This window comes from Passer montanus, unplaced genomic scaffold, assembly GCF_014805655.1.
Source record: "Passer montanus isolate IOZ18808 unplaced genomic scaffold, ASM1480565v1 scaffold169, whole genome shotgun sequence".
NCBI classification, from domain to species: Eukaryota; Metazoa; Chordata; class Aves; order Passeriformes; family Passeridae; genus Passer; species Passer montanus.
The window spans coordinates 197,571-218,341 of NW_024364159.1; the positions used below are offsets into that span (position 1 = coordinate 197,571).

The following is a 20,771-nucleotide window of genomic DNA, read 5'->3' on the forward strand; positions in this document are numbered from 1 at the left end:
TACATTTCTGTAAGTGTTAACTATCCAACAGTAGAAGATTTCTCATTGCAACTTTATTTTTTCTTCTCTGGAGTTGTACCAAATTTGGCACTGTAGTATTGTATAATATTGATATTCGCTTTCAAGTAATCTCTTGCCTTTTTACTTCAATACATTCTTGGGCTGAAAAGAATGGTTTTCTTAAGGCTGATTATAACTGGCCCTGATTTGTAGGATGCTTACCACTGCTGACCCCACTCAGATTCCTGTGTTTACCTGCCAGCTGCTTTGCGTGGCTTGCTGCTTCAGAGGTGCCTTGCTTGTTGCGTGCTGCAGCAGACTTCTCTCTCTCAGCTTTGCTAGACCCATTCTCCAAGGAGGAAAGCTTTTCTGCAGCTGCTTTCTTTGCTTCCAGCTTCCTTTGCCGACAGGTCTTAACGGGCTCTGCTAACATCCGTACTTTCCGTCGAAAGGAGGTAAGGACCTGGATGCTGCCATTCCTCTTCTTCTCCTCCTGGCCCTCAGTGCTTCCAAACTCATCCACATCAGAGACTTTGTATAACGGGAGCACATGGAGCTGCTCATCTTCTGGTGTTTGGCCAATTTCACGATTGTCTTCTCTAGTCAGTGTGCAAACCTGTTAGAAAAGTGTATTAGAGATCTGAAGCTCTACCTCTACCCTGACACTGTTCAGCACTGGCATGTGGCAATCTCTTTGTAAACTGTAAGTTTCTCTGCTATTTTTGCATATCACAACAAGCCTGAAAATGTAATTTCTTCCATTACTTTGTTGGCCAGTGTTGAAAGAAACAGAAGGTGTACAGATATTTGTTTCTTTTACTTGTGCTGAAATTAACAGCATAGTTAGGGATTACCCTCATGTGAAATAAACTCTGTGATCCATTGTACTGTGGCTAGAGAGCTAAAGTAGTGAAACCTGGGACTTGGTACTCACCTGAAAATTCTTTCACTATAATACATGAGGTAGCTGCCTATTAGAGAAAGTGTGCAAGATAACATACTGGTATTGTACTTCTCACCCTCTTTACAGTGCAACTGTAATGTTAATAACAAGATTTAGGGGAGTTACTGCAGCAAGCCTGTTGTATTCTAGCTAGAACAGGTATCGGGAGGATCTTTGTGGAAAAAGGTGCTGCTAGGGACATATTCTGCTGCAAAATCATTGTCCCAGCTTTGGGAAGAAAGCTCAGCTGGAAATGTACATTGTATTGGTGGTGATTAACTTGTGAATTAAGTCAGACTCTGAAAACAGGAAAAATTCAGTTTGACTTAAAAAGGCAGATAGTCTCTTTGGTCATAATAAGAGCTGTACTGTGAATCTAGGGAGCTGCTTCTAACTACAGCCTTAAGAGTATTCTTTCCTTTGTTTGGCCCAACTGTTTTGCCACAGAAATAATCCAATTTAACAAAAACATTCAAAACCAGCTTGCTTTTCTAGTATCTTCTACAGAACTTCTGCAGTAATCAGAACTGAGGAGAGTCAAGGTATGTGGACTTGCAGACTCTCTGCTCATCCAAAGCAGGAATAAAATCCAAATTTTCAAAAACTCACTCAGAAAGTAGTTATTTGTTTCTACTTTTATTTTATTGGAAGATATAATCCAAAGTTGTTAGAAAAAGAAGGATTTCAGGAGGATGAATATGAACTGTTTTGTGCCAGGAACACTGAAACAGGTATTTCAGTGCTGCTGGGACCTTCTTTCCATTGTCTCCACAGTTCCTCTTTTACCAGGTCTGTGTTAAACCTTTAATACACCATAAGTCTCATTCATTTGAAACAAAAATATGTAGGGGGTAATAAGTTAGCTCAGTTATTGCCTAATGGTTTTTTGGTTTTTTTTACTAATCTGCATTGTGCAATATAAAATTAAACAGAGGAGATAATGAATGAAATCCAGGAGCTGAGTGCTGGAGTGAGGAGGCTGTTCCACATGCCAGACTTACCAGAGTACTCCCGTTTTGCATATTGTGCAAGTCTCTGTGAGCATGAGCACAGAAGTCGAGGCAGGCAGTGACCCCTGAGAACGGGCGACCTTCCTTCAAACCCAGGCGGCACTCGGGGGCTCTGTGCTCGTACTCGATCTGGAGAGACAGGACAGGTTTCACTGCGTGCTCCAGCGAGTGCACAAGGAGTGCTCTGCTGTGGCAAAGGGCAGGTCTCCCTCGTGTCTTGGAGGTGACAACAAACACATCTTGAAAGCAAATAAACTACAGCTTTGTTCCCTGGTACCTTCAGTCTCTATCGTGATTGTGAAATTAGTCACTAATACTTTTCTTTGTGTATTACTCCTGATTTTCTGCCAGGTGGTTGGTGTTTTTACATGACAAATGCAGTGCATGGTTTCCGTGACTGGCACTCTGAGAGTGATATATTTGTGTAGGCTGGAAGTTTACCAAGCTATTAAGGGAAAATGGCTTTAGAAAACTAACTTCAGAATGACTTAATGAAAAATAATAATTTGCTTTTTGATTTGTAATATTTTGGCATGTTAAACATGTATTTCATTAGCTTAAGTACAAATCTAAACCCTGACTAAAAGGAGAGAGAATTCAGTCAAGACAGTACTTTGTACCCATGTAGTCATTATTTAGGAGCTTTACAAAGAACTCAAAATGCAACAACAAACCTTACACAAAAAGAAATTATTTTGTAATGGAAGATAAAGCCTTAAAAAAATGATGGTTTCATATTTTATTTTGAAAATTAAAAATGAAACCACATTTATAAAATGCTTTGCTGAAATTCTGAGCCTTTCAAGTGAATGCACAGAACATCTACACTTAATGGAACTTAATGGATCCCTTTTTAAGTTAAGGCCAAATTAGATGCTTTGCCAAGTCTTCATTCAAAATCACTAAAAACATGTCTAGTTTGCTCACAGACATTTATTTTTCAGATCTGGATTATTTACTTCCCTGGAATCTGAAAACAAGAGCAGAAAAAAAACTTGAAAACTGTGTAAACTTCTTTGGAATTAAATGTGAGCAGTCTGAAATGTTAGCCAGACTATAATTGTCTGATCAAACTATATGGGTTTAGCTGCTCTCAGAAATGTTTGGTCCAGTTGGGAAACAGCTCCTTTCCATTTCTTGGTTGTAATTCAGAAGTGGTCCAGATTTGGATTAGAATAAATCTGGGAATCTGAAATGTGGTTTTAGTGCTTTTTTTGGTTTTAGAACCTTTTACAATATCATACAAATTGGAACTCAATCATCTCCCATTAAAGCCACTGGCAGTAGCTCAAGTACAGTTTCCCCACAAATACAAGGTCTACATGAAACTCCTGAAATAAGCCAAGCTATACACATGCCTTATTACGCAAGGTAAAAACTGAAACTTGTAAAAGCATGTATTTTCAACAAATGTTGGGCAGCACCACAGTTTACTTGGAGAAAAGTTCTTCAGTGAATTTTTGTGGGAAAAGAACAGCAGCCCAAGCAAAGAAACAATTTATTATTCACCACCTCATTTTTCATTTCTTTCTCTTCCTATTTTCTCTTGCAGAATGTCTCTCAGATATTTGGACAGATAGCCACAACTAGTGGGCACATAGCCACAGTTTTCTCCATAATGATCTCCAAAGATTATCTGATCAGGTAAGTGAAACTGGCTAAGTCTGCACTGAGTCTGCTTACCCTGTGTAGTTGCTACTAAATACACAGTAAAGGAGTGAATTTTGCAGCAGATAATAATGGACAGTTTTGTGTTAATTTACTGTTTCTGTTAAAGCTGAGAATCTGTCTTGTGCTGGTTGTACAGTGCTGTCAATAGGAATGCAGGGTGATGTCACAGTTTGCAGTAGATGCTGAAAGTTTGGGGATTGTAAGTTCTGTAAATGTTCCTAACAGTAGTAAACCTGAGCAATGAAAATAAGGTCAATAGTTACATGTTTGCAAGTGGTGTGCTGTCCAATTTTGGCGTAACTATCTGAAAGACATTTTGTAATGAAATGTAGATGAGACACAGCCACAGTGGGAAGCTCATCAGAGCTCTGAATGTGTCCGGGAACAGATCCCCTCGTGCAGGAAGGCTGGTATAGGCACTTGTGTGCATATACAGGGCTGAGTGTATTCAAATATAGAACTTCACTCTAAAAGCATGTTTATAAAGGCTGTTTGGGTGAAAACTAAATTCATCTGCTGCTTGAGAGAGCAGAACTGAAACTGTGGCTTCAGAATTTGAGTGTAAACTGTTGCCAATTTCATGCTATATACATGGCAGCTTTGTTGGTTTGGATGGTAGTTCATACTAAATCATGAAATTTGTTTTTTGGAGCTGAAGAGTGACATAGTTTTATCATGTTGATGCAGCTGAAAAGATTAATTCTATTTAGTGGACCAAATCCTGCTAGTTTTACTTGTGAGAGCATTTTAAGTGAAATTGTTCATTTCTATTTGTCTTCATGCTGATATCAAAGAAATATTAGCACAAAATGTGTATGATGGTTTGGTGGAAGGCTGAAGCATTGGGAAGTATGTTAAAAATCAGGTTATTTCCATGACTGCTCATATTCCTTTTTCCCCCATCACATACCTGGTTGTTATATGCATCGGGTGCAAGCTTCTTGTAGGTAGGTGCCATCAGGGTTGACAGGTTCTGCAAATGGGATTCTAGTTTTTCTTCCTGTTAGAGATGAAACAGGATTCAATGACACTTCCATACTGTACATCTGGGATCCAACAAGTTAGGGTCTGTACACAATCATGTTTACACTGAGAGCTGTGTAAAGGCATAAACCAGTATCATTGGTGTTTAGACAGTGACTGGTGTGAATCTCCTTTTAATTTCATTGTTCCAAGGTTTTTAAAGGAACGGAGCAGTTATAGCAGTGTAGTGGAAAACCTGCAATAGAACATCATATACTATACTCTTGATTTGTTTTATATTAAGAAAAATCACATTCTTCAATGTGGATATGTTTTAGATCTAAGTGATAATCCTCATTATTTTCCTTTTGGAGTTGTGGGGAAATAATACTCTTCAGAAAGCTTGAGAGAAATAACATCAGAATGGTCCAAGTAAATATGGCTAATTTAAGGGTTTTGCACATTGCAATGACAATGCTTTGACATACTGGAATATTTTTACATGCAGAAATTTAAAAATATTTAAATATTGCAGCTTTCAAAAGGTTCCCAATCCTTAAGTAATGGATGGCTGTGTCTAGTAATTGGTGATGGGGAGGTGGGAATGACTTCCCCCCCACACTTCCTTTTTTTTTTCTAAATTGTACACTGTCAAAATAAAGCATTCAAAAAAAACCCAAAAAAACCCAACAATGTAATAATATACTCCAGAGTTGTTCCCCATTGTCCAAGGATGAGAATCCCAAATTCAAACCTCCCTGGTATGAGGCCCTTATCTTTAAGTGCATACAAAATGGTGGCATACTGGAGTAGCATATTTGTTTTCAGGAATTTTTGCATTTAAGGAAGATGTGAAGAGCTGGTAGAAAACAGGTTTCAGAGGAATGCATTTGGTGTGTTGAAAGTTTGCATTCCCTACTGTGGGACAATATCCTAGTTTGGTTTGACATGAAATTGTCAAAAAATATCTTGCTGTGATCTTGTGTCTGCTGCCAGAATGTGGAGCTTTTGTATGGCCTGTAGGTTAGCATTTGTTAGTGTATTTTCTAGTTTCTATTGGTGAGGATCCTGTTTGTGCTGCCTGTAAACTGTGTCTGTGCTATGGAACCCAGCCCCTGGTCTGGATGCATGCTTTGGCTGGGACCAGGACTGGAGGGTAAAGCCCTCTTTCCTGCACAAATCTGGCTTCCATAGGACGTAAATCCAAGAATGTAAGTTGGAAGAGTGCCCTGGTGAGCTCTGGCCAGGTATCCATCTTAGAAATGTAGGTAGTTTAGGATTGCAGGCTGTGATAAAGAAGGCTTTGTGCCATAGGAGGAGAGCAATTCTGTAGTTCTTGGTGCTGTAGAAGAGCAGTGGGCAGGAAAACCTGTATGTTAGTTATGGTGATATTCTGAACAGTGCACTCTTTTCAGCACAGGCTGTAGGATGTGGAATTACCTGTCTCTCTGATTATGAGAGAATAATGCTTGGATTTGTGTAAGACAACAGAATACAGTGAAACTAATGTGCCAGTACACAGGCAAGAGACTAATTTTGCACATCCTTGCCAGAAAGCAGACTGGGCCACTGGAGCTTCACATGACTTGCTGGAGTGTCCAGGAGTCACTGCAGTCATAACTTCAGGGTATCTTATGTCCAAGCTAAGGTCAATGTTTATTACTCTGGCTCATTTTAAACATTCTCCAGTTTGTTGTAACACAGACCTCGGTCTGGAAACATTCAGTGGAGCAGGACTGTATGTAGAATGAGTCTTCCTGTCCTCTTCTTCCTATTGTGATCTCTGAGTTTCATCATGTTTGTCTCCATTGAACCAGTCTGCTCTGGTTCCCAGTTGCAGTGTTATGTGCCATTAGCTAGTAAACCTTCCATTGTGCCACTGGGGAATGCTCAATTGCAGGCCTAATACAGCCAGAATTATTCAGGCCATGCCTTCTTCTCTAATTGTGAAAGCCTGAAAACATGGTTTCAAGTCTCAGGGCTTTTACCAGCTGTCAGAATTTGGACAGTCGATTCAGCTGGCTCAGTGACTGGAATCAATTGGTTTTGACTGGCAGTTATTTAATTACCCTACATGTGCAGCACTCAGGGAAGCCTCAGGCTCTGCTCCCTTGTACTGTATCTCTATTTACGGAGCGACAGAAAACATTTCTTTGCAAACGAAGCTCATTTCAGAAAAGGACACCAACCTCTTTTGGGTCATCCCCCATCAGCTTAAACTTTCTTGGAATCTTGCTTCTGGCAAACTTACAACCATTGTAGTACATGCTCCAGGAGCAACCAAAGGAAAATGAAGCACCACAAGTTTCAGGGTCCAGCCCTTGGCATGCACAAGTCCGTCTAAAAGATAAGAGAACACAGCTGTTAGCAGCAGGCAGGTCCCCCTGTGGTGCTCTGGCAGTGGCCATCAGCGTTCTGCCAGTGCTCCAGGGAATCAGGGATGTGGGTAATCTTCCAACAGTAAATAATGAAGAAATGCAAGAGGGAGACATACACATCATAAGAGAAGAATTTATCAGAGTGAATAATTTAATTGTTACAAAGCAGGGTCTTTGGGGATTCTACACTTGGGTGAGAAACGTGGCTTTGCTCGGGTGAGGGTATGTTTGTGTGGTGCCTTGTTAGGTACTGATATTCATAGTGCTTCAGGGGCTTGTGCTGACAGCCCTGCAGGAATGCGGGAGCCCTCTGACAGGGGCTAAGCATTAATTCCTGAAATATGACTCTGCCCATGAAGCCAAAGTAACATACAGCGATAGCTGTGGTAATTTTGGTCTAAATGTTCTTGTCTCTCAGAAAGGCATGGGAAAGAGATACAGTGCAATTTCTGTAGATTGAGGCTAGTCTGTGTCAGCTTACACCAGTATGATTTAATGTACCCAGCTTTTATTTCAGTGTTGAGATATCAGGTATCCTGGCCCCTGCTGAGATCTCTTCTTTGAAATACATTGAGATGCTTCACAGCTCTGAGAAAATGTTTTTCTCAGAGTGTTTACTTTGGGTTTCCTACAATGTTTGTGAGTTTTCAAACCACATGAAACAGCTGGGAAGGTTGCAGATGTTTCGGGGTAACAGCATGAGTAGAGGTGCTGGGTCTGAAGATGGAGCTGCAGGTTTGGTGAGCACAGCCTTTGCTCCACTTACTCTTCGTTCAGGGCGCAGCGCCGGTTGGTGAGCGTGCCGTACTTCCTCAGGGTGTCGGTGAGTTCTGAGTAGAGCTTGTCGGCCAGGCTGGTTGGGATTCCCTCCCAGACCAGGATGAGAATCACGATGACGGCCGTCTCACACGTGTGTCCCGCTCGCTCGCGCACCAAGCAGAGCAGCTTCTCCTCCTGACTGCTTCTGCGGACTACCTGCATGTACAGCAACACACACCCCAGAGCCCCAACACAAACGATGCCATTCTTAATGTGAAGAGCAAGAGAGCAGGAAACCTCAGCATTACTGTGTGTGTGGGTAGGTTACTTCTACTTGTGTCCTCCTCTTTGTTTCTGGCAGTTCAGTCTGTTTTTCTCACTGTGATATGGCAGGGCTACCCTTTGTGTTTAACAAAGCTGACTCTAAGAGGTTGACTGATGGCATGGAAAGCTGTGTGGTGGAAAGCTTTCTAAAAGTATCTTCCATGCTCTGATTCAGCAGGATTCCTCTCCTGAATCTGTGTTACGAGTGTGGACCAGATTGATTGGTGAGCAAGAGGAAGTGAGCACCCTGCACAGACTGGGTAGTGGACACCTGTCTTAGGGCAGGAAGCATGCAGGGAAAGGCAGGCAGTAAGGAAGGGACTAAATAACTGGACATGGGAGCTCTCTCCCCTTCCCTTCCAAACTTAAGCAGCTCTACTCATAACCAGCCACACATTTTTGTGACCTCTTCTTGTTACATACAAACACTGCAGTGTTGGGAGGAAAGCAGTAGATGTTTTTCAAATAAAACAGTGTCCTTCCAGTAGCATAAGCACTGAGAAGCATTTCCTAAAAAGGGTGCAGTCTGGCATGCCTAAAAACTATAATGTATTAGTTTTTCCTCATACTGTCTTTCCCCAGCAATCCAAACCACTCAGTAATTTGTTCCAAAGTACAACAGTGTTTGCTAAGAGGGTGTCCTAACACCTCTCTCACACTGGGAGGGTATTTTAAAAGACATCACAGCGGTGCACTTACTAGACTTATTTGTAGGCTAAAATTAAACAGCAACGAAAACGTCAGGTGGTGCAAAACTTGAAGCAAACATGCCCTTCTTCTTAGGTTTTCATACCTTTGAATTAAATTTTATTCTTGCTATTCTCCATGCAGCAAGCCAATGGAGTGAGAGAAGGGTGGGAGCAGGCTACAGGCACCCCATATTGCTGCTGCTTTGAGCCATGTGAAATTTCCTAGTGTCAGTTAACAGGACATGTCACTGCTGGCAGCTACATGAACCATCATACCGAACTAGATTAATTTGTTTACATCACTTACCCATTTAGCAATTGGACATCCTTGAGAACTTTTGCCTTCTTTCCCAGTGTAGACAACCCTCTCAATCCTTATAGCTTTACCCTTCTGTCCAAATCTTGAACAAAACAAAAATATGTACAGTAAGCAGATTCATGTGGTTCTGTGTGAACACTGAAAAGATGGAGTACATTTGCCAGTCTTATCTTAGAAAAATAAACACTATGAATTACAGGGAAAGATGTGCAATGTGGTTTGTCTTCATGATTTTATTACAGTGGTGGAATGATATATTAAGAGAGGCAAATGTCTTTAATACATCCCAGATGGGTAAAAATTATCAGTATCACATTAATATTACCAAATATTTTAGCTATTTCTTTAGAGCATTTGTTATAGATGACATTTTGAAAAGTGAATTTTTTTGAAAAAATAAGTCTCTTTATTTTGGTGAAGAATTTTATATTTTTCTTTTAATTTCTGGGTTGAAGTTGTTTCTGTGAAATGTACATAATTAAGTTGTCATGGAACAGCTGGCATGTAACAGTCACTTTATTAATTTTCTGTGCTTGTTTCTGGCTTAGTGTGAATCAGTTAAGTCAGGATTAATTTGTTTCATATCTATTTTTTTAACTTTATAATCCTCTCATAAATTGTTACTTATTTACTTCTACTCGACTTCTATACTCCAGATAGGATCACAAGGTGCCCTCAGATGACACCATTTGTGTGCCTTTTTGCAGCCAAGGTGGGCAAGCTCAGGGGGATTACGCTCTCAAGGCAGGCTCTGGCTCCAGATGCAGGCAATGCTGGTGCCAGAGCAAAGAGGATCCACTTTCCAGGTGGAGATATGTGACAAATGCCACGTGAAGGATATCTTGACTCAATAAAAAGTGCAGGATGTGTTGAGGCAGTTCCAGGCATTTCTCTAGGACTGCCCACCTGCTGGGCCCAGGAGCACAGCAGGGCTCAGGGAGGCCGGGGCAGAACCCACAGTGTTACACAGACTGAGCCACCCTGGCCACTTGGCGGCTGCTTGGGCACTGGGCAAACTGCACTTCCATCACCATTTCTGGAATTCTGCCACTCTCACTGCTGTTAACTTTTAATAGCAAGTGTGGGGACTAACTAAATCAGTCTCCTTATTCGTTGCCTTTACTGACAGAGTAATCAAGGTATATTCCTGTTATGCAGCCATTTAGTGATGCCTGAAGGACTTTTGACCCTTTTTCCTCTTACTTTTGCACTAAAATCTTGGTGACATATTTAAGGGCCAGTATCTGTATTTAAACTTTTGTCCTGTAAAGGAAATGAAAAATGCTTATTTTTAGATGTGATCTCATTGTGAAGTTTCAGTGTCACAGGAAATTATACAAACAAAATGAAGTTGTACTACACATGTTCTGCAGGCAACTGTTAGGTCACTTTTTCCTGCTTAGCTTGGATATTAGTATTTATTTGTTTCTTTAGTTAACCACATTCAAAAAAACATTTTTAAATCTTAACATTTCCTATCAGTTTTCTAATCTGGATTGCAAGACAATTGTGTGGGTGCCTCTATAGAAGTATCTTGTACATTACATACTGGAAATGAAATGGACTTCATCCCAATTTTTTTCAAATGTCAGGAATTACTGCCTGATGCTTGCCATGCTTGCTTTCAGGTCAAAGCTGATTGGCTTTAAAACTAGAGCAAATCTTGCTGAGCATGAAGTAGGAATTGGGAGAAGGAAGAGGTTAAATGTCTGTATACACTGTGGATTCTGCAAGAAATTAGTTCTGGTATAGCTAAAATATTAATTGTAAGTCTAAATCCAAATCCTGGCTTCTTTAGCAGTGCTGATTCCTTAACAATCAATCCATATGCATGGGAAGCCAGGTTAAAAGTGCTTGAGTTGCGATTAATGTCACCAACTGCACATGTATGCTTGAGAGTATCTTTATAGTGAAGGGTTTGGAGTTTTTTTACTTAGGGATACAAAATTAACTAATGAGTTCTGGAGTTCTTCAGTCAGAATTTCATAGCTCATACCATATAGGTGAACAGTAACCATTGCTCAAGTGGCTGCTGCTATACTCTGCTGAACCTGGCTGATTAGTTGCACATTATCTATGATATCTCCTAATTTCCTTCTGCCAACATGAAATTAAATTAAATTCAGAAAAGAAAAGAAAAAAAGTAAGGTCAATATTAAGAATGAAAAATTACTTTCCAATGTAAAAAAAAAAAAAAAACAGAAAAAAATTGTATCTCTGTAATTGACATCACAACATGAATGACTTTCCTCTTTTATTTATTATTTGTAAATACTAAAGAACCAGTTTATGAGAGCTCTGGAGATAACAGATGATAAAGAATTTCTTCAGAGAATCAGTGTTCACTCTCCCTTCCTAGAAGGAAGCTGATTTATGTAGTTTACCTGCACTCAAGCTGCTCTCAAAGCTGAAAATTACTGGGGCAAGCCATGCACAAGAGTCACAGGGAAAGAGGTGCTAAGAAAGAGAAAGCACCTTAGGATTTATTCTGAAGGGTTTCATAGGCTACAAGTGCCCCATGGTTGTGCAGTGATGAACACAAGCTAACAGGCCTTGCTAAGAAATGGTGCTCCTTAGCTCAGACCCAGCACTGCAGTAATGCCCACTTGCTTTTGGTTCTGCAACTAGCTGGGGCTTCACTGCTGTTCTGGAGTCCAGATTTTTAAGGTACTAACAAACCAAATTCCCATCTGTCTCTGATTTAACTGAATAGTTTTTCTTTTGCTTCTTTGTTCAGGGGGGAACTGAATTCCCAGATACCTCTAAAAATCTGGTCATTATTGGCTACAAGTAATGCAGAATTCACAGTGCAGAAGTCACTTTTGTGACAGCTTTTAATTTCTGTATCTTAGATACTCATATTTTTAAGTAGCACATATCATATATCTTTTCTGTGCCTTTAAAAATTCCTGGTTTGGTTAGCATTGATGTAATAAATACACCACAGGATGCAACATGATGAGAGGGGATTGTCCATAATCAAGATAAGACTGGGTTTGTGCAATACTCCAAAGCAGGGGAATGTTTTCTCACAACACTACTTATTGATTCTTGGGCTGAAATCCCATCCAGCAATTTTGTGGCACTCCTCTGGACATGAATGAATGAGATTTAGACATTTAGCAATTTTGTGAGGGGGAACTAATGCTGAAATTTGGTATTCTGCTCTTCATCCTCCTTCTCTGCTGGCATTCTCCTAGCCAGAGGGAACACCAGCTCCATGTCTGCCTTTGCAGCCACTGCCAGCCGCCTTGCTTGGCAGGCTGGTGAGAACTTGTTCCGGCTTGGGTTTGCTGGCATCTGTCAGCCAGGGCACAGCCCGTGCCAGCCAGCAGACTATTAGCCCTGTCAAATATTGTGACTCTCTGGTGAATAGCAGGGTGCGTAATGTTGGCAACACTGGAGTAGCTAAGCCTACAAGTAATTACTTGATTTGCAGTTGTTTATTTCTTTATGTGCAAAAGCTGGAAAAATTCTGACATCCACAAAAGGATAAAAGTTAATCTGCTCTGTGCCTTTGCACTAATTACCTTTCTTCCATGATTTCTCTAATAGCTGCCACATTAGGACCGGCTCCTAGATGGGTATAGAAGGGACCTTCATCTTTTTCAATAATTTGCTCTGTTTAAAACAAAATAAAGGTTATTACTTTGAAGCTAAATTCTTTCATGTAAAATGTTACATTGCAAAGCTTGTTAGAAGACTGTTGTATGGGCCTGGGGTCAGTTTTCAAACACTTATGTCTAAGGTATTTGCCCACCAGTTTGTACTAAACATGCAAAGCAATGGCTAATCCTGCAAACAGCTGTGATAGGGACTGTGTGCCTTTCCCTAGCACAAACACTGACGTTCAAATTGGCATTTTCCTGTTATCAGCGAACAATTGTTTCTCCTTCTCCCACTTCCTCCTCTCCTGGCATATAGAAAGGAGGATAAATGGGATAACAGTGGTAAACACTGATGTTGAGAGCTGTATCGTGCTTGTTTTTTACTGTGCAGGAATTTAGAGCTTGAAAAACTGGCCACTAAGGTTACACAGAGAATTCCTGCCACTCATGAAAAGACTGTGAAATTAAAAAAAACCCCCAAGTTTGCTGAAAAAAAATCATGCCCAAGGCCTGATAAAAACCCTTGTATGCCAAGAATGTGGCCTCAGTTTTTTGTGTGTAGGTAGGACCATATCAGCAGTCACAATACATGCTGTATGTTTGGTTTGATACCAGGAAGCAGGCTCCAGCTGTGTGAAAGAAGTGGCCAGGCCCTGCCTGGGTTCAGGAGATGGTGGAGCTGTGCTGGCTGATGTCTGATTGCTGACTTGATGCTTTCTGCCATGCTAACTCCACAGGCTGGATGGGTAGTGCTGCTCTTGACAGCCAGCCTCTGGAAGCACGATGAAGGCATGGTAGAAATATGAATATGTCAGTGGGAATGGCTTAATTTAATCTTCTTAAGGACAATATTGATAAGAAAGAGCAATAAACCTATAGATTATGCTGTGGCACTGGGTTCTTCAGAGAGAGTTTCATACTCTTGTATTTCCTAGTGTCTGCTAGGACTGAAGAATTAAAATGTAAATGGAGGATAAATTCTTAAGTTTGCTTAGTGTTTCAGTATGAAAAAAAAAAAAGTGAGGATAAGGAATAAGGAAATAAGTGCCAGAAAAACTTGTGTTAATTATATGGAAGAAACAATATTTTAAAAACCCAAAAAATGACAACTGTGTTTTCAAAAAAACATATATTTTGAAGGTTGTTTCTTATAAAACAAGGAAGAGCAAGGAACTGTCTTCCAGAGTTCCTCCTGGGAGTTCTAGAAATACACTGCTTCCTGGTTGTGTTCCCACATATCATCTTTGAGACACAGCCCCAACATTCAAAAAGGCAAAAAGGTCAATTTTGCATTTTGGAGGAGCATTGATTCAACTTTCCTCTTTTATAGTTGATACAAAATCCTAGTAACTGAAACTGTAACAAGGATTTTTATTTTCTTCTTCTCATTTTTCGTGCTGAACCTTTTGTCTCAGCCTGAATAGTTTATCCAGTAGAGTCTGAAAGTGCCTCTTACACTTGGCTATGTGCAGTGTCAGTACTGTATGAAAGCTTGGGCGAGGGGACCATGCCTATCACTCTGCTTCCCTCTGCTCTATTTTTCCTGCTCTTGGAGACAGGGTTTGCCATCAAGCAACAACAAGGATCTCCCCACTGCTTTTTTTGGTGCTGCTTGCGTAGCTTCTCTATGAAACTGTGGATTTCTTTAGCCTTACAGGAGACAAATGCCTGAAAAGGAGGATAAACTCTTGCAACAAGTGAGGAATAATCTGACATCTGGTTTTCCTTAGGCTTTACTAAGGGAAACCTCAACAATTTCACTGTTAGAGCAAAAAATGGCCATAAGGCTCTAAAGTTTTGGAGCGGGATAGTTTTTTTTAAAAGCTGTATCTATCCTTGACAAATAAATGAGGTCATAAAGTTATGACCTATTTTTTATCAGTATGTTGTTGTTACATGTCTGCTACTCAAGGAGAATGAATCTGAAGCCATAAGCATTCTGACTGAAAAATCAAATAGGTAATTGCTTTATGGAATAATGAGAAAGGGACCATGTTTAGGGTTGGTAAGTGGAGTAGGCATAAGTGTGTAAAATCCCAGTTTTATAAGTCTTCACTAATTACTGTTCTTTAAAAATCCCAAAAAAATTTTCCAACAAAAACATCCAACTAACCCTGTGATCCCAACTTGAAGGCTCATTTCCTTCCTGTGAACTATTATGTTTTTAATACATCTCAGCACTTACCAACACAGCTGCAAGATGGGAAATCATACTGGGTTTTGGCAGGTGTGTCCAATAAATTTTTTACAGGCGTATCCAATAACTTGGAAGGTGAGTCTAAAAAATTATTGAGAACAGTTCCAGCTGTTCTTTTGGTCGGGGTTTTCTCAGCAGACAAGTGTGCTTGCTGATCTAAGATTGGGGTTTGAGTGTCAAAATCTGCAGCACTGGTATTTCGAGATAGGATGGTAATAGGGCCTGCTGTTTCAACCTTCACATGTTTGGGTGATTTGAGAGTAAAAGTCTTATGATCAAACAGTGATTTGACCTGTATCTGTTTTAGCTGCTGCTCCATGGTCTCAATGATGCTCTTTTGTTGCATGTTCTCACAGCCAAAGTGCTGATTCTCTTGTTTAATTGTTTTTTTCCACATTTTGTTTTCCAGCTGTCCAGCTGATGGGCGCATGCAGACATTAGACTTTGTGCCAGCCTCAATTTTTATAGGCTTGCGTGCTGCACTGGGACCAATCTCAGTTTTGGGTTGCTGGTATGCTTGTTGCTCCTGTTTTTGCAAAAGATGCCACCGCAGAGCAGCATGCTTTTGAAAATCCTTAGGGGTCTGGGACTGCAAATGGCAGCCTCTCTGGTCTTGGGCGTGGGGGGCACTTTGGCCATGTGGTAAGTACTGCTGAGGGAGCTGTGGAGCTTGTTTGCTCGGGAGGTCTTGGTTCAGACTAGCACCATAGCCCTGTGAGGGCTGGAGGGGTGGCAACTGCAGAACTGAGGCTTGTTGTGTCTGTTGCTCTTGTTCTTGAAAACAATGATTCATATCTTGCTTTGCGGTCAAGTTATTTGAAAAATACTGCACATGCTGCAAGTCCTGCATTTTGTTGGCTCCAAGGCGTTCCATATTTGCGGCGTTCCCTTTCTTCTCAGAAATCAGGTGTCTGTTGTTTGGGCAAGGGTGCTGGAGACTGGCATTTGCCTTCTGAGTGTAAAGGGGAGCTTTGTTGTTCATGGTCTGTACCTGCTCTAGGCCTAGCTGAGGGTTAGGCAGTGGGAATGCAGCTGATTTAGTGTACTTACTCCCAGTTTGGAAACATTCGTCTGCTTTAAGTTGATTGAAGGATGTCCTGTCTAGAGGCTGCTCAGCATTGCTTTGAGGGTGGGATACGGCTTGGGGCAGGTCTTTAGTTTTCATTGGTGGAGCCTGCTGCTGGTTTGGGGTTAGCTGTGGACTGCATGGCAGTTGCACTGGACTTGCCTGTTTCTGCAGCATCTGTTGCAAGATGTGTGAATGCAGGAATTGCCCGTTTTCCCCTGGCTGGGGATTCAAGTGCTGCTTCAAGGGGGCCCCTAAAGGCTGTTCAGCTTGTTCTGATCTTGGCTGGAAATGGAGCTGCTGTGGAGGGTGTTGCTGCACTTGGGACTTGAGAAGGGCATCCACCTTTGTGAGCTGTGGCTGCGGTGAGTGTTTCTGGAACGGCAGCTGCTGGTCTGCTGGGGGATGCGGCTGCAGCTGGGAGCTCTCGTTTTTGTACAGTTGAGGAAATTGTTCCTGTTGCATTATCTTCTGGCTCTGGGCCTGTCCTGAAGGCCCTTTTAATGAATCAGGACTTCCAGCATACTGTTTTGTATAAACTGTTTGGGCTGTGCTTGCCTGGTACTGAAGAATTGACCGCAATAATGCTTCGCTGGGCTTCTGGGGAGGCTCTCCCTGGTGGAACTGGGTGGAAACCAGTTCTATCCAGGCTGGTTTTGAATAATGTTGAGCCTGTTGTACAGGCTCTTTCACTTGGTCCTTTTCTTTGTCAGGAGGAGTCTCAGGTTCTCTCTGTCCTGGGAAATGCTGATAGTGTTGTTGCAACTCACCCTCACTTCTGTGTGCGTGCAGGTTTTGGAGGGGAGATTCTGACGCCAGCGTCACTCCTTCGGGGCGCTGCGGAATCGAGGCGGCCACAGCAGCTTGTGGGTTGCTTTCACTGACATCTTGTGACATTTGTGCCTGTTGCAGAAGGCTCTGCTGAGGTTGAAGTTGTTGTTGGCTGAGGCTGGGACTTTCTGACATTGGTCCCTCCTGTTGCCCTTCATTTTTTATCTCCCCAGGAAGAGTTTCATCACATCTGTTGTCATAGGAGTGTTGTCCTTCTCGCACCGCGGCAGACAGTGCACTGTTCATTTCTGGAGCAGGAGCAGTGGAGGAATCTTTGTGAAACATTGAGTTCTGTGTAAAGAAAGCACCATTATTTTCTGCTTGCTCAGAGTACCTTTCCAGAACAGTGCTCTGAGCTTGCAGGTTACTGCTGGATCTTAGAGAGAGGTCTTGGTTGGGAATCTGCCCTATGCTTCCATGAATATTACTGTTTCCTACAGGTAACTGGTGAGGATCATAGCCTGGAATCTGTTGCTGTAGTTGTAGATCTGTTTTCTGAAGTGAACAGCTACCTGGCAATGCAGGTGGTTTACTGGAGTCTTTTGTGTTGTAGACCTCAGTAACCACTACAGCTGGCACTTGAGGCAGCTCAGAGTTTGAGGTCTGTGGGGAAGTGATCTGCCCTGAGGTATGGGATGAATGCGTTGTCTCATAGGACAACTCATTAGTAGCCTGACTGGTAATGGCATTGATATGAGATGTGTTCTTCTGCATTGCTATGGAAACATGTTCTGGATAATATTGAGACAGTGTTTTCTCCAGGAGTTCACCATGCATGCTTTCCATGGAAGAGGCAGAAACTGTAGCACCATTAGGCATTGGCACTGCCTTGTTCTTAAGTAGTAAGACAATGTCCCTGTTATGGCAATGAATATTTTCCTGCTCCTGCTCATCCTGAATCAGAAGGTCGTGAGGGTTTTCTGAACCAACGCTGTTGTATCTTGCAGATGGTATCAAATCTGAGGCTTCATTTTCTTGTCTTTTATAACTCTCACATTTCTTCTCACTGGAACAATTGGAGACACTTGGTTTTTCACTATTGTCCTCTGGCTCAGCTCTTGCTCCATTTACTTCTTTGTCTTGTTTCACTTTCTTGCTCTCATGAAGTCCGTACAGAGAGGGCTCACTAAAAGTGCGTTTGATCCCACCATTTTGCATATATTTGGAATATACTTTCTTTTCTTGTAAAAGGTCTGGGCTAACACGATTGTTTGGACTTCCCTTCAGGTGGGGCACTCCAAAGTTGCTTTTATTGAACAGTGGCTTGTGGTCTCCATTTATTTCCACTTCAGACCTCTCTGTTGCTGGACTCCCATTCTGCAGCTTCACTGCAGAAGGCTCTGCCTGGCAAACGTGAGAAGACTGTGGTATTAGAAATGGACTCAATCTATTGCCGTCAGCATGGTTGGTTCTGTCCTGTTCCATCTGGCCTGCTCTGAGGCCATCCACAAGGCTACCCTCTGAACGTATCTGAAAGAGAAAAGAAACAGGAGAGAATCTAAGTCAGTTTTAGTGTCCATTGAAGGATAGCCAGTTACTGACAATTCCTGCAGCACTCAAGCACCCCTTGCCCTGACCAGCTCTCACACACAGCGTGAGCCTGCAAGCACACCCGAGGGGTGTTTCACTATCCTAGTGCATCTTGCACCCTCAAGTCTCCCTTTTTCTTAAAGGTTTGTTCTTCAAGATAAAAAGAGAGTAAAAATACAGAGTGACTTCCTTACTCCCATTTAACACACAAGAAAATATTTTACCAGAAGGAATCTCTTGTAGTGGTGCAAAAAGTATTCTCTGCTTTTGAATGATTTGCATAGACTCCTCTGTCATCACATTTTGCCCTTGGTAAGGCAGAAAGTCATGTTGGAACTGTGGTTCCCAGACTTGGTGCTAATCCTGTAATTTGATCCAGTGTGCCAAACCTCTTTTGTCTGACTTGAAGGAGTATTGCCACCAAGTTTCCAATTAGAGGGGAAAATGTTTTTTTTTTTTCTGTCCTCAGCTGTCTGACAGGGTCTTTTAAAACTGGCATTCCTGAAGACCATGCAAGTGGCACAATACACAAGTCAAAGCCATACTAGACTGCTGTCCACAGGAACTCTTACAGTTCATCAGCAGGTTAGTAGAGTTGACAGAAAAAGAGTGATTTTTGAAAGGTTTGATGGAAATGTTTTTTTTTTCAGGTATCAATATCCTTTCAAATTTACATATAGACATCATGCATGGCTTAAACTGTGCTTTGGATTTTGAATTGACTTCTGCAGCTGTGGAACTAGGATTTTTTTCTTTGGTGGGATGGGAAATCCCATTTTTCATATACTCTTTACTTACAAAGTGAAGTTTTTAGCTGGATAAAAGTACTGACAATGTGCAGTGAGCAAATTCCATACAATGACAAGCTAATCCTGTTCACATGCATCTTTCCAGAATTCACAGACCCAGTTAACATAGATAAAGCCCTTGTTTGACTCTGATCATTATTTATTCTTTGTTGGTTTATGGTTCTCAACCAGTCACAAATGACAGAAGGCAGACTGACAGTGGATCTTACAGATTTGAAGTTGCACAGAGAAAATTTGGATATATGCATGTCTGTTCTGAAGCTTTTATTTTTGCTTTGCATAAAGAAGAATTTGAAGGGTTCTCCATTACCAGGTCAGCGCTGCTTGGACTGCAGAGTCAGAAGAAGCATGACATGTGGCTAGTATTGCCACTACCTAGTAAGAACTATTATACCGAAAAAGTTCTCCCATCGTGGTTGCTCTGCTTATGTATTTATCCTACATTAATATTTTTATGTTATTAAAATGTAATTTTAAATGTTATTTATATGTAATTTATATAATTTTCAGTGCAGTATTACTGCCTTACTCAGTTTAGTAATATGATTCTAAAATGCTTTTATAAGTAATATTAATGCATTAAATATGTTGCATCCACCAGAATTCTCTCTGCTCGCAGGACAATTCAAATGCACACTTTCACCAGCAAACATCTATATGATAACTTGTATTCATTTCCTCCAAATGCCAGACTTGTTTTTAGATTTACTTTTCACCTCCTGATGTTTTTTTTTTCCTTCCTTTACTCAATTTATGGGGGTTTTTTTATGACAGAAGTAGAGAAGTTCTCACTGCAAGTGACGATACTTTAAAAAAGAATTTTTGCAGGGAAAGCTAAGAACAGGGAGATGGAAAAATATGTTTGTAAGTCTTGCCTGGGTTTTTTTAACATGGTAGTGTAGGCTTATTTGCTTCTAGAAGTATTTCCCACCCTAGCTTTATAGTACCACAAGAGATGAGCCTTTGCAGCTTTCCCAGGGAGATGATGTCCCATGCTTAGCAGAAAGCTGTGTGAAAAGGATCCCTCTGATGTGTCATTCTAGGCCAGGCAGCAGAACGATGCTCCCAGAGTGTCTCAAAAATAAAATACCAGACTAATTTGGAAGCTATTCTTTGCCTTCACACCTTTCATTCCTAAAAACTGCAGGTGAACCACAGACATGAGTGTATAGGCTGCTGCATTTCACGAGTATGAAATGAAGGGCACCATAGTGATTAACACTGTGCTGTCAAGCTGCTTCTAAAAGATTTATTTCTTTAAAAAAAAAATTTAGCCTGTGCGAGTAAGCTGTGAGAAACTTTGTCTGGCCCTCAAAATCTGCCTTGCAGCTTTTTCTTCTGGTGTACCTTGTGGGTTGCAACCAAATTCCTTCTGGGAATCCCCAGGCAATATCTTTCTTCTCAACTCCTTACTATCTATCAGATAAACCCACCATTTTCTTTAGAAGTGAGGGCTCCCTGATTTCTTTAAACTTAGCTTGCAAACCCCTCAAAGGAGCACATCTGTGGTGAGAAAAGAGTCTTAGGTTCATGCTGTTCTCAAAACCCACAAGGTTATCTTGTGAGATGAATTATTGTTCATGGCATTCTCAAAGATCTCATGGTATGTTCCCCCAAATTCTGACCACTTTCAGTGTAAAAGGCACTGGTGTTAGACATTGCAAGGAACATGGG

General features: G+C 41.3%; 1 protein-coding gene across 3 annotated transcripts in view; it reads right to left on the reverse strand.

Annotated features, from left to right (window-relative positions):
• TET2 (tet methylcytosine dioxygenase 2) overlaps positions 1-20,771 on the reverse strand; it is a 71,117-nt gene that overhangs the window by 5,751 nt on the left and 44,595 nt on the right. For all 3 annotated transcript variants that reach the window (XM_039703779.1, XM_039703777.1, XM_039703778.1), the window contains exons 2-9: positions 14,850-18,228; positions 12,587-12,677; positions 9,045-9,138; positions 7,732-7,940; positions 6,777-6,927; positions 4,535-4,624; positions 1,945-2,082; positions 256-616 (exon numbers count right to left, since the gene is read on the reverse strand). In XM_039703779.1, the coding sequence (XP_039559713.1) occupies positions 256-616; positions 1,945-2,082; positions 4,535-4,624; positions 6,777-6,927; positions 7,732-7,940; positions 9,045-9,138; positions 12,587-12,677; positions 14,850-18,228 (4,513 nt within the window). The remainder of the gene's footprint in view (positions 1-255; positions 617-1,944; positions 2,083-4,534; positions 4,625-6,776; positions 6,928-7,731; positions 7,941-9,044; positions 9,139-12,586; positions 12,678-14,849; positions 18,229-20,771) is intronic.